General features: G+C 38.7%; 1 protein-coding gene across 1 annotated transcript; it reads right to left on the bottom strand.

Moving 5' to 3' along the window:
* Positions 1-597: 597 nt before the first annotated feature.
* LOC103543074 (RNA polymerase II elongation factor ELL2-like) lies at positions 598-11466 on the bottom strand. The gene is made up of 2 exons (XM_070603344.1): positions 11358-11466; positions 598-2533 (listed from the first exon to the last, which is right to left on the bottom strand). The coding sequence occupies exons 1-2, from the start codon at positions 11363-11365 to the stop codon at positions 928-930; spliced, it is 1614 nt and encodes a 537-aa protein (XP_070459445.1). The 5' UTR covers positions 11366-11466; the 3' UTR covers positions 598-927.
* Positions 11467-15479: the final 4013 nt, after the last annotated feature.

Genomic DNA, 15479 nt, shown 5'->3' with positions numbered 1-15479 from the left:
AAGAGGACATATTTATTCAAAAGTATTTCCTATTGCTCATTATAGGTTATTTTTTTTAATCTTTTTTAAAGATTGGCACCTGAGCTAACAACTGTTGACAATCTTCTTTTTTTTCTGTTTTTTCTCCCCAAGTACTCCCAGTATATAGTTATATATTTTAGTTGTGAGTCCTTCTAGATGTGGCAGCCTCAGCGTGGCCTGATGAGCGGTGCCATGTCCACGCCCAGGATCCGAACAAGCACAACCCTGGGCCGTGGAAGTGGAGCGCACTAACTTAACCACTCCGCCACAGGGCCGGCCCCTGTTATTTTTTAAATATGCACAATTTTGATTCAAAGACACTGGATCCTCAATAGTTTTTAAAAAGGGAGTGAAAACACAAATTTGGGGATGAAATAGCTTCAAAAGTACAGAAAAGCAAAGTAAAATGAAATGAAAGGTAAATGATAATATAAACAAACATAAACATAACAATCAAAAGTAAACAGAAAAAGAAAGAAAAATTAAAATTACATTAAAATAATAATACTACATGTTTCAACAAAGAAGTTTCATCCCTTCAGAATCTTAGCACAAGTAACTTGGACTTTTAAAGAATTAAGCTTATAATTATTTATTCTGGTCCTCGCACTATTCTTGTGCTATGACTCTAGTTACTTCCAGTCATAATCACTTATTAATCTTTTAATGTGAGACAGCTTGTTATAAAGATACTGGTATCTATATTTTTCCGCATAGTAACTGGGATTCGTCTGTTTCATCTTCTGATATTCTAGTGAGAATTTTTTATCAATGTCTTGATATTCTTTTGAGCCTGGAGAAAAGTGCTTCCTTTTTGAATTTAAGTTAGTAAACATGCTGGATAAATTCCGCATCTTGGCATACAAGGCCTGATATTCAGCATATTCTGCTCTAAATTCCTGCTCATTACTGCTTATGTTGCTCAGAGGAAACTATAGTGACATAGTTAGTCAAATAATCTGGGAGCCTAGATGTTGAACAAGTCTTCCCAGAGGCAGTGCAAAGCTTTTCAACTTCTTCCCCGGAATTCAGCTTTGCACCTTTACGGCATCTTTCAGGATCTGTTTTCTGTTTCTCGGTGATCTCAATACTGTACTCTTGGCTCTTTGCTTTGCATTTCACAATTTCATATTTGAACTTATCAGGCATCAAATAATTTTTCCCCATGAGCTTCGAATACTTAATTGGAATTGTTATCGAGGCTATCATTTTCAAAGTATGTTTACCCTGCTGGCTCTCGAAGATTCTACTGTTTTGACTAAAACTGTCACCATCTGGATCTGGGGTTCCAGGTCCTTCTGCAGTGCTGCGAGAACTGCGGTTGGAACGTACACGCCGAGGAGCATGTGAAACAGGAAGACGGGCTGTGGGCAATGGTGGAGGGATGGGGTTGGCAGGAGCTTCAGAGAGTGGTGGGAGACCAACAGCAGATTTTTCACTGGTGTTATTCAAACGACCGTTTGATGTTGACTGTACTGTAGTTGTCAGGTGAGATATTCTGACTTTCTTTTTCTTTAAAGGATCAATAACAGCAGAATTGAAAAGCCATTTCTGAGGAGATGATGTTTCATTTGTACTAGAACCTATAGAAGATTCTGAGTGATTAATGTCAGTAGCATTCTGAAATGGATCTACTCTTTGGGAAAGCACCAACTCCAATGACTGCTTGTCCAGTTCACTGTATCCAGGCCAGTCTCTTTGGAGTTCTTTAAATACATAATCCTTTAAGGTATATGAAAAATCCTGAGTATTCAGATTGGCTACTTGGTTTAGGATATTTTCAAGGGAGTTCTCGTCATTTTGTTCCACACCATCTTTCCGAAGTCGAAAAAGCAGTTCTGTTTTCTTGTAGTCCTTCAATGCCAGTAAGTGAATCACCCTGTCCCTATATGGCCGCAAGCGGACACTGTTGGGAACTCGTGATTTTCGAATTGTGTATGCAGGGTTAAGGGGCGCTGTTCTTTTTCTCTCAGGCACTGGATCTGGAATGGCTTGAGGTGCTTTCCGAATTGGCATTCTTTTCTTTCCACATGGCTTTCCAATTTTTTTCCATTTGTTGCAGGATTCCTCTTCTGCCTGGGTTCTTACTGGTGTTATCTGAGAAGCATTGGTTGTTCTACACTGCGTCATTTTATCTCGCCTCAAGTGCAGCCAACTGAGCTGTGAGGGACTATAGCCTGAGACAGTTTGTTGAGTATGGTCTTGATGGTTGTCTTTACTCACATTTGACAATTGAAAGTTAAAGTTGGATACATCAGTTGGTGAATTGTTTGGGGGGATTTTGATAGGCCCTTGGAGTCCTTGGAACTGACGAGAAGTTTGAGGGGGTACTGTGTTCTCGTGGTATGGATTAGAGTCAATTGCCTGAATGGCTGGCTTGGTAAGCTGCATGGGAAGCAAAGTGACATTGTCCTGCCTCGGCTCTATGCCATCTGCCTCTCCCACTGCCACCTCTCCTTGGTGCACCACTTCCTCTCCTGCTCTGCCTTGAGAGGCTGCTGTATAGTCATATCTGGAAAGATCAAAGTTTAAACAGTAAAATACTTTAGAAAACAATGACTCTCTTTGGCAAAAATTGTGTTTCTTATTGCTATTGTTTGTGAAATGTAATTCTAAAAGATTTTTTCCTACTGGAACAAAGGCAAGAAGTGCCTGGTTGAGATAGAACCTAGGTTGGTAAAGTCGATTATAAAAATCTAATCACTTTCCAGTGTTCTTCCTTTCACATTTTTAGTTTCTCTTCAGGAGGAACTCTTAACTCTAACTGGAAAGTGCTAAGTTCTTCTCTGAGCTCAGTGCGTAGAAGTCATCTCCTCCCAGTAAGTTCAACACCAGGTAGAGGTGCTTGGTTGGGGGCGTTAACAGGCACTGCAAACTCAAGGAAACTGGAGAGGAAGGCTTCCACTTCGCGGAGTTAGCATGAAGTTCTCCTTACATTTACTCTGACAGGCAAGGGGGCTGTTGAGACCTTCTTGCAATTGGAGCCTAACCTATCAATAGGGGCTCTCATTTGGTAGCTAAACAACTTATTTTGTATTAATAGTGGGTAAAAGCAAACATTTTAGAGGTGCTTGTTCCTCTTTCTCAACTTTTTAACCATCGCCAATGAGTGGAAGGAATTTTCATTTCCTTAGCTTGCCACTTATGCCCATTATTCTGTTTCTTTGCACTTCGCACTTAGAGGATCCTCAGGAAATCACAATTATCCAGGTAAAATCGCCCATGCTGAAAGAAAGCTTGCAGCTAGGTATGCTAAAGGTGTACAATTGAATCACAGAATGTACACAGATTACGAGAAACCAGTTCCAACTAGTTTCACCCCAGAAGATAATAGGCACAATTCTCCCTCGTTACCCACTTCACACTCTCAGTCAATGTTATTCTCAGCTTTGCCTACCTTAACTGATGGCATCACCTTCTACCTTATCACACAACTAGAAAACCTCAGAGTAATCTTCTACTACTCCCTCAAACATACTTCTCATTAATTTCCCTCCAAAACTTCTAGTCAGCCATCAAATTTCCCATTCATATAATAGATGGTTATTGAGTAGCTATCATGTGCCAGATAGTGTTCTAGATGCTTGGGAATATTGTAATGAACAAAACAGAAACAAACAAAAATCCTTGTTCTCACGATGCCTACATTCTTTTCAAGTTTTCCTGCATAACATCTTAAATCCCCCACTTTCTCTCTCATACCACAGCCATTGTCCAAATTTAGGCCAAGAACATCTTAGCCAATGCTATATACTCTCTTACTAGATTGATTTATTGCCTCCAGTCTTTTCTTGTTCTGAACCATCTTCCAAATTATCGACAATAATTCTAATCAACTTTGCTTTAAAACAAGTGATGGGGGAGCCAGCCCTTGGCCAAGTGGTTAAGTTCCCGCACTCCGCTTCAGCAGCCCAAGGTTTTGCCAGTTTGGATCCCGGGCAGGGACATAGTACTGCTCATTAGGCCATGTTGAGGCGGTGTCCCACATGCCACAACTAGAGGGACTACAACAACAATATAGAACTATGTACTGGGAGGCTTTGGGGAGAAGAAGAGGAGAAAAAAAAGATTGGCAACAGATCATATCCCAGAACCAATCTTTAAGGGGGAAAAAAAAAAGTGATGGTTCCCATTACTTAAAGAATAAAACTAATGAAGAGGTACTCAACATCACTAATCATCAGGGAAATGCAACTCACAACCGTAATGAGATATCAACTCATTGAATTAGAATGTTAGAATGACTATCATCAAAAAGACAAGAGATAACAAGAGTTAGTGAGGATGCAGAGAATAAGGAACACTTGTGCCCTTTTGGTGGCAGTGTAAATTGGTGCAACCACTATGGAAACCAGTGTGGAGGTTCCTCAATCAATTAAAAATAGGACTACCATATGATCCAGCAATCCCACTTCCAGGTATATATCCAAAGGAAATGAAATCAGGATCTCAAAAAGATAGCTCTACTCCCATGTTCATTGCAGCATTATTCACGATAGCCAAGACATGGAAACAACCTAAGTGCCCATCAGTGAATAAATTGATAACGATGATGTGGTGTATATATGCAATGGAATATTATTTATCCATGAGAAAGAAAGACATCCTGCCATTTGTAACGACATGGATGACACTAGAGGGCATTATGCTAAGTGTAATAAGTCAAACAGAGGAAAACAAAATACTGTATGATATCACTTACATGTTGATTCTTAAAAAAAAAAAACTCATAGAAACAAAGTCTAGAATGGTGGTTACCAGGAGCTGAAGGGTGGGGGAAAAGGGAGATGTTGGTCAAAGAACACAAATTTCCAGTTATAAAATGAATAAGTTCTCAGGATCTGATGCAAATCATAGTGATTATAGTTAATAATGCTGTTTATATAACTGAAAATTGCTAAGAGAGTAGACCTTAAATGTTCTCATCACAAAAATATGGCAATTAGGTGACGTGATGCAGGTGTTAGCTAATGCTACGTTGGTAATTATTTTGCAATATATAAGTGTGTCAAATCAACACTTTGTATACCTTAAACTTATACATTGTTAAATATCAATTAGATCTCAATAAAGCTGGGAAAAAGAGAAAAAAATAAAACTCTTTGGTGTGGCATACCAGGCCCTTCTTACTCTGTCCCTAACCTACCCTAAAGCTTGTGCCATGTATCTAAATGCTACATTGATGTGTTTACTATTCTCTGAACTTGCCCACAATCTTGTTCCTGTGTTAGCCTTTCACTTGATATTTCTTCTGCCCACTAATGTTCTTCCCCTAGATCCTTCCTTGCATTGTTCCTTTACTTTATTTAGAAAGTCCTTTCATGACCATTTTGTCTAAAAGAGTGACCTACGCACACACCCACTCCAGTGCTGTCTTTCCACTATCTTACTTTTCCTTATAGAATATTTACTACTTGAAATTATATTACATATATTTGTCTGTTTAATTTAAGTCACTGTCACCAGAATAGAAGTTTAATGAGGGCTTGGATTCTGTCAGTCTTTTGCACTGCTGTATCTCCAATGCCTGGAGCAGTGCCTGGCACACACATTAAGGCCTCAACGTATATGTGTTGAACAGATGAATACATCAACGCTCTCTACTTTTAAATCTCAAGTGTGTTGGGTTCAAACAGTGAAATTTCTAATTTCTTAGAAACCCACCTCAAATGTGACATCATATATAAGATCTCCCTCTGGTCAAAACTAATACTTTACTTCATTATGATTATCTCTATGAAAAACACCACGCATTGCATGATATATTACTTATGTGTTTGTCTCCTCCACTAGACTCTGACATCTACCTCTACCTCTATGCCAACTGCATTCTACTCAAATTTGTATGACCCTTTCTTTTTGTCTCCAGTACCTCGCTCTAGAAGTAGCAAGTGCATAGCAGAAGGCACGCTCTAAATGTTTGTCAAAAGAATGAATAATACTACCTTGGGACTTCTCCTGGTGAAGATACTTTACTGTCACGTCAAGGAGTCACGTTAAGTCTGTTAATGTCAGAGAGATGTTCTGTTCCTCTTTAAGATTTTTTTCATGTTCCTGTTAACTTCACGGTATATTTGTTTTTAAAAAAGTGAAGTCACTGTTGCAGAGAGAATGTAAAATACTTCCTCCGAAAACCAATAAACCGCTAAACTATATTCCACAATCTAATGTTCCAATGTATGCACAAGTGCTCTGTTTGATTCTTCCTGAAGACCTGTAGTAGACAGGAGGAAATAATGTATCCATTGGTATCTTTAACTCTGCAACCTTTGAGAGAATAAATAAAGTATTTCTAGGGTAGTCCTATTCCCAGTGGAAAGGACAACAAAAAAATTATTACTTACCAAGAGACTGGGAAGAGGGGCACTTTATGACAAAAAGTAAGAAACGGTATTGATAGACATAAAAAAAATACTTGAAAACACAAAGCAAGATTTCCTGACTTCTGAAAAGAAAACTGAATGTTGTAAAGATGCCAAATATTTTCATATTACTACATGCATTTAGAGCAATTACAATAAAAACTTGAGCAAGATTTTTTTCCTTAAATCTGTCAAAACTATTCTAAAATTTAACTGTAAGAAAAGCTAAAACAATTTCACAAAAGGAGACTAACAGCACGGAGTTATCCCTTCCTGATAACACAAAGCTATGATAATTAACAGAGTGAGGAACTAGCATAATAAGAGATTGAAAATGAACAGATATTTGAGACACTGAGTCCAGAAATTTAGTAGATCAGGGGGCTGGCCCGGTTGCACAGTGGTTAGGTTCATGTGCTCTGCTTCAGTGGCCCAGTGTTCTCGGGTTTGGATCCCAGGCACAGACCTACACATAGCCCATCAAACCATGCTGTGGCAACATCCCACATGCCAAAAATGGAGGAATATTGACATAGATGTTAGCTCAGGGACAATCTTCCTCAAGCAAAAAGAGGAAGATTGGCAACAGATATTAGCTCTGGGCCATTATTCCTCACCAAAAAAAAAAAATTCTCTCAGTAGATGATAAAAAGACAATCAGTAATCATGTATAAGGGGTAGATCTTTACAGCAACACTGCTTAAGACAAGTTGTCAACCTTTTTGCAAAACTATCATGTTAGAATCTCCCTTCATAACATATTATAGAATGAATTCCAGATATATCAAAGAATTCAAAAATGAAATCATAAGACAACAAAAGACCTGAAACTTAAGAGTAATGGCAATAATCACAGAGAAAAACATGAGTATAATTTCTTGCATACACAATAGTTATACGAAGAGCACTCAAATTTTATCTCATCAAGTCCAAAAACTGGTACCAAAATAAGGAAAGCTTGAGGAATCATGCTAGATTTCTCTGTTTGGAGGCATACAGGATAGGAACACAGTTGTGTCCTAATTAGCACTGCTGAAAAGTTATTTCTTTTCATGGGCTTTAAGAAAAAGTTAGTAGATGAAATTATTGAATACTATCCTAACTCTCTGATTAAGTAGGGGGCAATAATAAATTACACTCTAACAAAATTGAATTTCTTTTCTACATCGTCTAACATGCCACCTTGTTACTACTATGAAATAGATGGTTAGTTCACAAGGCACTATGTGATTGGGTGAGAATAACAAATAAAATAACTACACAACTAATATATTGTGAGAGATCATTGTACTGTTGCTGTCCTGTTTTGGCAAGCCAATTATCATTCTACCTGGCTCTCTAGCAAATACTGAAGCAGTTAAAATGACAAGACATTATCAGTCAATCTCAAAGTGACATACTTGTACCTTTTTTCTTACTATACTTTGATAATGCTTCTAAACATGTCACTGACCGCTGTGGTCACTCCGCTCAACCTAATGAGGCCACCACACTCTGACCTGTGTGTAATCCTCTGTGAGAGAGCAGGAGGCATGTGGAGCTTGCCTGCTCATTTATACCAGGTATCTTGGATCTCACGGATATCCATTCTATAGCCTGTTTGCTGGGTTTGTAGTAAACAAAGTAGTAACCAGTTAAATCCAATTCAAATCATTCTTAGGAGAGAAATAATAAAAATCAGAGCAGAAATAAATACTATTGAAACGAAAAAGGCAGTAGAAAGGATCAATGAAACAAAGAGCTGATTTTTTGAGAAGATAAATAAAATTGACAAACCACTAGCCAGACGTACAGAGAAAAAAAGGGAGAAAGCTCAAATAAACAAAATCAGAAATGAGCGAGGAGAAATAACAACAGACGCTGCAGAAATACAACAGATTATAAGAGAATACTACAAAAAACTATATGCCAACAGAATGGATAACCTAGAGGAAATGGATAAATTCTTGGACTCCTACAATCTCCCAAAGCTCACTCAAGAAGAGGCAGACAATTTGAACAGACCAATCACAAGGAAAGAGATTGAAACAGCAATAAAAAACATCCCAAAGAATAAAACCCCAGGACCAGATGGCTTTCCTGGGGAATTCTACCAAACTTTCAGAGAGGATTTAATGCCTATCCTTTTCAAGCTATTCCAAAAAATTAGGGAAGATGGAACACTTCCTAACACATTCTATGAGGCCAACAACACCCTGATACCAAAACCTGACAAAGGCTCCATGAAAAAAGAGAACTACAGGCCAATATCACTGATGAACATAGATGCAAAAATTCTAAACAAAATTTTGGCAACCAGAATTCAGCAATTCATCAAAAGGATCATACATCATGATCAGGTGGGATTCATACCAGGGACACAGGGATGGTTCAACATCCGCAAATCAATCAACATGATACACCACATCAACAAACTGAGGAATAAAAACCACGTGATCATCTCAATAGATGCAGAGAAGGCATTTGACAAGATCCAACAGCCATTTATGATAAAAACTCTGAACAAAATGGGCATAGAAGGAAACTACCTCAACATAATAAAGGCCATATATGACAAACCCATAGCCAACATCATACTCAATTGGCAAAAACTGAACGCCATCCCCCTGAAAACAGGAACAAGACAAGGATGCCCTCTATCACCACTCTTATTTAACATAATACTGGAGGTCCTGGCCAGAGCAATCAGGCAAGAAAAAGGAATAAAAGGAATCCAAATAGGGAGGGAAGAAGTGAAACTCTCACTGTTTGCAGACGACATGATCTTATATATAGAAAACCCCAAAGAATCCATTGGAAAACTGTTAGAAGTAATCAACAACTACAGCAAAGTTGCAGGGTATAAAATCAATTTGCATAAATCAGTAGCATTTCTATACTCCAGTAATGAACCAACAGAAAAAGAACTCAAGAACACAATACCATTCACAATTGCAACAAAAAGAATAAAATACCTTGGGATAAGTTTAACTAAGGAAGTGAAGGACCTATATAATGAAAATTACAAGGCCTTTCTGAGAGAATTGGATGACGACATAAGGAGATGGAAAGACATTCCATGTACAGGGATTGGAAGAATAAACATAGTTAAAATGTCCGTTTTTTTTTTTTTTTAAAGATTTTTTTTTCATTTTTTCCTTTTTCTCCCCAAAGCCCCCCGGTACATAGTTGTATCTTCTTCATTGTGGGTCCTTCTAGTTGTGGCATGTGGGACGCTGCCTCAGCGTGGTTTGATGAGCAGTGCCATGTCCGTTCCCAGGATTCGAACCAACGAAACACTGGGCCGCCTGCAGCGGAGCGTGCGAACTTAACCACTCGGCCACGGGGCCAGCCCCCCCCCCAAAAAAAAATGTCCGTTCTACCTAAAGCAATCTACAGATTCAACGCCATCCCAATCAGAATCCCAATGACATTCTTTACAGAATTAGAACAAAGAATCCTAAAATTCATATGGGGCAACAAAAGACCCCGAATTTCTAAACCAATCCTGAGAAAAAAGAACAAAACGGGAGGCATCACAATCCCTGACTTCAAAACATACTACAAAGCTACAGTAATCAAAACAGCATGGTACTGGTACAAAAACAGGTGCACAGATCAATGGAACAGAATTGAAAGCCCAGAAATAAAACCACACATCTATGGACAGCTTATCATTGACAAAGGAGCTGAGGGCATACAATGGAGAAAAGAAAGTCTTTTCAACAAATGGTGCTGGGAAAACTGGACAGCCACAGGTAAAAGAATGAAAATTGACCATTCTTTTACACCATTCACCAAAATAAACTCAAAATGGATCAAAGACCTAAAGGTGAGACCTGAAACCATAAGGCTTCTGGAAGAAAACGTAGGCAGTGCACTCTTTGAACATCAGTATTAAAAGGATCTTTTTGGACACCATGCCTTCTCAGAGAAGGGAAATAATAGAATAAACAAATGGGACTTCATCAGACTAAAGAGCTTCTTCAAGGCAAATGAAAACAGGATTGAAACAAAAAAACAACCCACTAACTGGGAAAAAATATTTGCAAGTCATATATCTGACAAAGGCTTAATATCCATAATATATAAAGAACTCTCGCAACTCAACAACAAAACATCAAACAACCCAATCAAAAAATGGGCAGGAGACATGAACAGACATTTCTCCAAAGAAGATATACTGATGGCCAATAGGCACATGAAAAGATGCTCATCATCGCTGATCATCAGGGAAATGCAAATCAAAACTACACTAAGATATCACCTTACACCCGTTAGCATGACAAAAATATCTAAAACTAATAGTAACAAATGTTGGAGAGGTTGTGGAGAAAAAGAAACCCTCATACACTGCTGGTGGGAATGCAAACTGGTGCAGCCACTATGGAAATCAGTATGGAGATTCCTCAAAAAATTAAAAATAGAACTGCCATACGATCCAGCTATCCCACTACTGGGTATTTATCCAAAGAGCTTGAAGTCAGCAATCCCAAAAGTCCTATGCACCCCAATGTCCATTGCAGCATTATTTACAATAGCCAAGACATGGAAGCAACCTAAGTGCCCATCAACAGACGAATGGATAAAGAAGATGTGGTACATATATACAATGGAATACTACTCAGCCACAAAACAGAGCAAAATCATTCCATTTGCAATAACATGGATGGACCTTGAGGGAATTATGTTAAGTGAAATAAGCCAGCGAGAGAAGGATAATCTGTGTATGACTCCACTCATATGAGGAATTTAAAATTATGGACTAAGAACAGTTTAGTGGATACCAGGGGAAAGGTGGGGTGGGGGGTGGGCACAAAGGGTGAAGTGGTGCACCTACAACACGACTGACAAACATTAATGTACAACTGAAATTTCACAAGATTGTAACCTATCATTAACTCAATAAAAAATAATCCAATTCAAACCATTCTTGCCAGTTATCAAACCTCTCGAGGTCTGGCCTAGTTTAGGACTAATTCTACCATTTCTCACCTATCCATTGTTTTGGGTCATCTTCCAAATTATAAGCTCCAACACAGCTCTATGCTTCCCTCTTCACACTGCTCTGCACTTCCTTTGTTATGTAACCATTCACATTCCTAACCTTCTAGAACTTCTACATCACAATTAGCAATCACCTCTAACATTCTCCACCTCCAACCTTAAAGTGAAACTTGGCGGGCCGGCCCCGGTGGCCGAATGGTTAAATTCGCATGCTCCACTGTGGTGCCCAAGGATTTTGCTGGTTTGGATCCTGGGCGGGGACGTGGCACTGCTCGTCAGGCCACATCGAGGCAGCATCCCACATGCCACAACTAGAAGGACCTGCAACTGGGATGTGCAACTCTGTACAGGGGGGATTTGGGGAGATAAAGCAGAAAAAAGAAAAGATTGGTAACAGTTGTTAGCTCAGCTGCCAATCTTAAAAAGAAAAAAAGAAACTTGGCTTTCCCCAAGGATGCTGCTTTATCTATAGCCCTCTCAGAATGAGCCCACTTATTTTCTCTGACTCTCTGTACGTCAGGGTTAGGAAGTGAGAACATTTTCTTTTTTTGCTTTAAAGTGATATCATGAGAACAATGAATTATTCATTCATTCATAAAGTTATCCCCTCCTCTGAGGTACAAACCATCTGGTAATAACCTTTATACCATCAAATTCCTAACCCTGCTCTACTCTGTAGTTCATCTCACATTACTCTTCCCTCAGTTCTACAGGCTTCAGGCCTACTGACCTTTCTTTCATCGCTAAAATGCACCAGTCTCATTCCTGCCTTGAAGGTTTTGTATATGCTGGTCCCACGGTGGCAATGTTCTCCCTTACCAATCTGCTTCCTATGCCTTCACACACAACTCTGTCTGTCTATGAAGCTCCTAGCCATCTTCCTGGTCCCAGTTTAAATATCCTTAATAGACCATCTATTAGTCAGGGATTCAGATAAAACCAAATGGCATGTCCAAACTAGGATAATTAAAGGTGGGTTTAACCAAGACACTACAAAGATATGAACACATGTAGAGAAACTTCAAGAGACTGTGGTATCCTAGGGTGGCTAACATACTTAGAGCAGGAGTAAGGAGGGAGAGAATTGTATAGCAAGCAAGATGGAGAAGTTCAGTGACAGATGGTCAAGGGACAAAACCAGCCCACGACAGCCATGCAGGGCCAGAGCTAGAGGAATAAATATCTCCTCTTTTTTCCCCTCTTTTCCTCTAACCTACTAGAGTATCCCCATTGGCCAAATGCAACCAGAAGTCAGAGAACATTGAGTATTCTACACAGATTACGTAACAGAGAGCAGACCTTTGTTGATACTCCAGAACAAGTCAGTTTATCCTATTAAACACCCTTGTTGCACTCTGTATTTATTTTCTTTTTAGACAATTAAACCTATACCTAGTCTCTTTACAGTCCTCTTCCTTAGATTTTAAATTCTTGGAAGAAAGAGTGTGGCTTCTACATATTTTGTAATATACAGCTGAATGTTATCACTCACAAGCACACATTTGTGACAACATTCACATTTCTTTTGGTACATATATGCCAGTAGTCAATGGCAAAGTCCTCCACAACACCCTAGAGCATGCTAACAGTAATGGCTTTGACAGGCATTACTTCCACTAAAATTTGAAAGCACAGACTTTCATGTATTACACTCATGCTTCTGTGTATCCGTATGCACTGATTATAGATGGTTCTTACTCCTCAAATGACTTTGTAATGCTTCTAGTGTTTTGATTCAGAATTTCATAGTCTTATGGAATAATCTTTTCCACATACTCAAATTTCTTATCTCAAATTTTTACAGTAATCTGCAGCACTGCTGTGATCTGTTTGCCCGAGAATACAATGAAACAGAAGGTAAGTCAACAAAGGCAATTGGAAATGCCCGAATTAAAGCAGCATGTGGAGTATGATTAATTCAGTACTTTCCTTATATAGAAACCATTTCAAGGGAAGATTCTATTCCCATCTTCCTACCGCTCTGAAATTCCTTTGTACTTAATGCTGAGGTCATTGTTCCTTCCAGAGCCATGTTGTAACTTTTGTTCTAACTGTCCTGCTAAGTAGAGTGAGAAAACTCCAATATTGAGACCCCCCAGAAACCAGAGTTAGTAGCCATTCTCCTATATTCTGATTGTTCTCCTCAACAGTAGTGACCATTCAACTTTTGATTTCTTTTTTTTTTTTTTTGAGGAAGATTGGCCCTGAGCTAACTACTGCCAAATCCTCCTCTTTTTGCTGAGGAAGCCTGGCCCTGAGCTAACATCCATACCCATCTCCCTCTACTTTATATGTGGGTCGCCTACCACAGCATGGCATGCCAACCAGTGCTGTGTCCCCACCTGAGATCCAAACCGGCGAACCCTGGGCCGCTCAGAAGCTGAACGTGCGAATTTAACCGCTGCGCCACCGGGCTGGCCCCCAACTTTTGATTTCTAAGTAGTAGTTTTGCTTTCCACTCAGAACAGAATATTATAAATACAAATATTGTTCAAAGCAGTGATTATTGTTCTAAAAATGCCTCCTTGCTAAGTGAAAACCATTAGGACTGAGCTTTCTGCAAATGTGTAATAATGCTAAGCAAACCTGCCTGGCACATTATCAAATGGCATTTTAGGCAAGTGTAGGCACTTGTGCTGTCCAGTAATGCCCAGCATGCATAGGGCCAATTGGGTGTTTCTTAGATCAATACAGTAACACTGTGTTCTATCATTATTTTTAGCAACCAAGACTGCACATTCGAAAAGGACAATATTCTAAATAGTCTCAATTTGGTTAGCATAACCTTTGTGTATAATTTAATCTGTTTGGGACTTTTGGCTCACAGTCACTTTAATATCATTATATTTCCTATATTATACTCCTTTTTATGAGCTTTCATGAATTAAAAAAATACCTTTAAATAAATATTTTGTACATCATTATATTTCGATCATTATATGTTGACCTCTGTATAGACTGCATTGTGTTCACAACCAAAAGTCTAGTTGCCGTTCACCACCATACCTATGTGCCCCTGTACCCCTTTTTCCCTTCCCCTGCCCCTTCCCCTTTGGTAACCACCAATCTGTTCTCCATATCTACGTGTTTGTTTATTTGTTTATCTTCCACATGTGAGTGAACTCATATGGTAATTGTCTTTCTTCATCTTATTTATTTTCACTTAACATAATACCCTCAAGGTCTATCCATGTTGTCACAAACGGCAAGATTTCATCTTTCTGTGGCTGAGTCATATTCCATTGTACACCTAAAACTTTTATAAAATAATAAACCAATGTGACCTCAATAAAAAAATACATATTTCGATGTTCTTTATTATTGATGTTTTCAATTTGAAATTACATCTTGACCAGGATAATAAAAGTATTAAAGAGGGAAAAACCCATTCATATAATTTTGAAGAGTGCCCATATTTTAAAATTAATGTTAAACTGATATTTTTGTCCATTGAATTGATCCCTTATGTTGGTAGTGTTTTAGACACAGTTAGACGGAGTCAACATATTAGATAGAATGCTCTATAAGCAACCTCAAAGGATAAGGATGTCTCTCTATGACCTTAGCATAAACTGGACAACAAAATTCTGACCAGGATTACCAAAAGAAAGCAATTATGGAGTATCATCATTTAGATCATAGTTTGATTAATTCTGTAGGTGAATATTAAACCACAAATTTCCTTCCTCTTTCCTTGTACTCACAGAGACAGAACTTGAAAGGACTTCAGCTCATTTTACCCAACCCCTTCCATTTATAGTCAAAGAAACTGAAGCCCAGAAAGAAGAAGTGACACACCCTAGGTTACAGTATTTGCCAGATCTCAAGCCATCCTATTCCTTTCCCAGTGTTCTTTCCACTATACCAATGTCCACATTTAGGGTAAGGATGAAATCAAATAACCCAATAGATAGAGAGGAAAGGGATAGTCACAGAATTTGGATGAGAAACTCAAGGTTGTAGTTAGTTTAGAGTGTTCAGCTTGAAAGGAAGTCATTTCAGTTCATCTTCCCAACTCCTCACCCTGCATCTCAAGCCCAGAGTGGCATGAATGAAACTTTAACTATGATACACGGACCCTGTTTGCATAGATCCATGAGTAATGAATTC

This window comes from Equus przewalskii, chromosome X (assembly GCF_037783145.1).
Source record: "Equus przewalskii isolate Varuska chromosome X, EquPr2, whole genome shotgun sequence".
In the NCBI taxonomy this organism is placed as follows: Eukaryota; Metazoa; Chordata; class Mammalia; order Perissodactyla; family Equidae; genus Equus; species Equus przewalskii.
The sequence above is the reverse complement of the archived record's forward strand: the minus strand, read 5'-3'. Positions and strand labels throughout refer to the sequence as shown.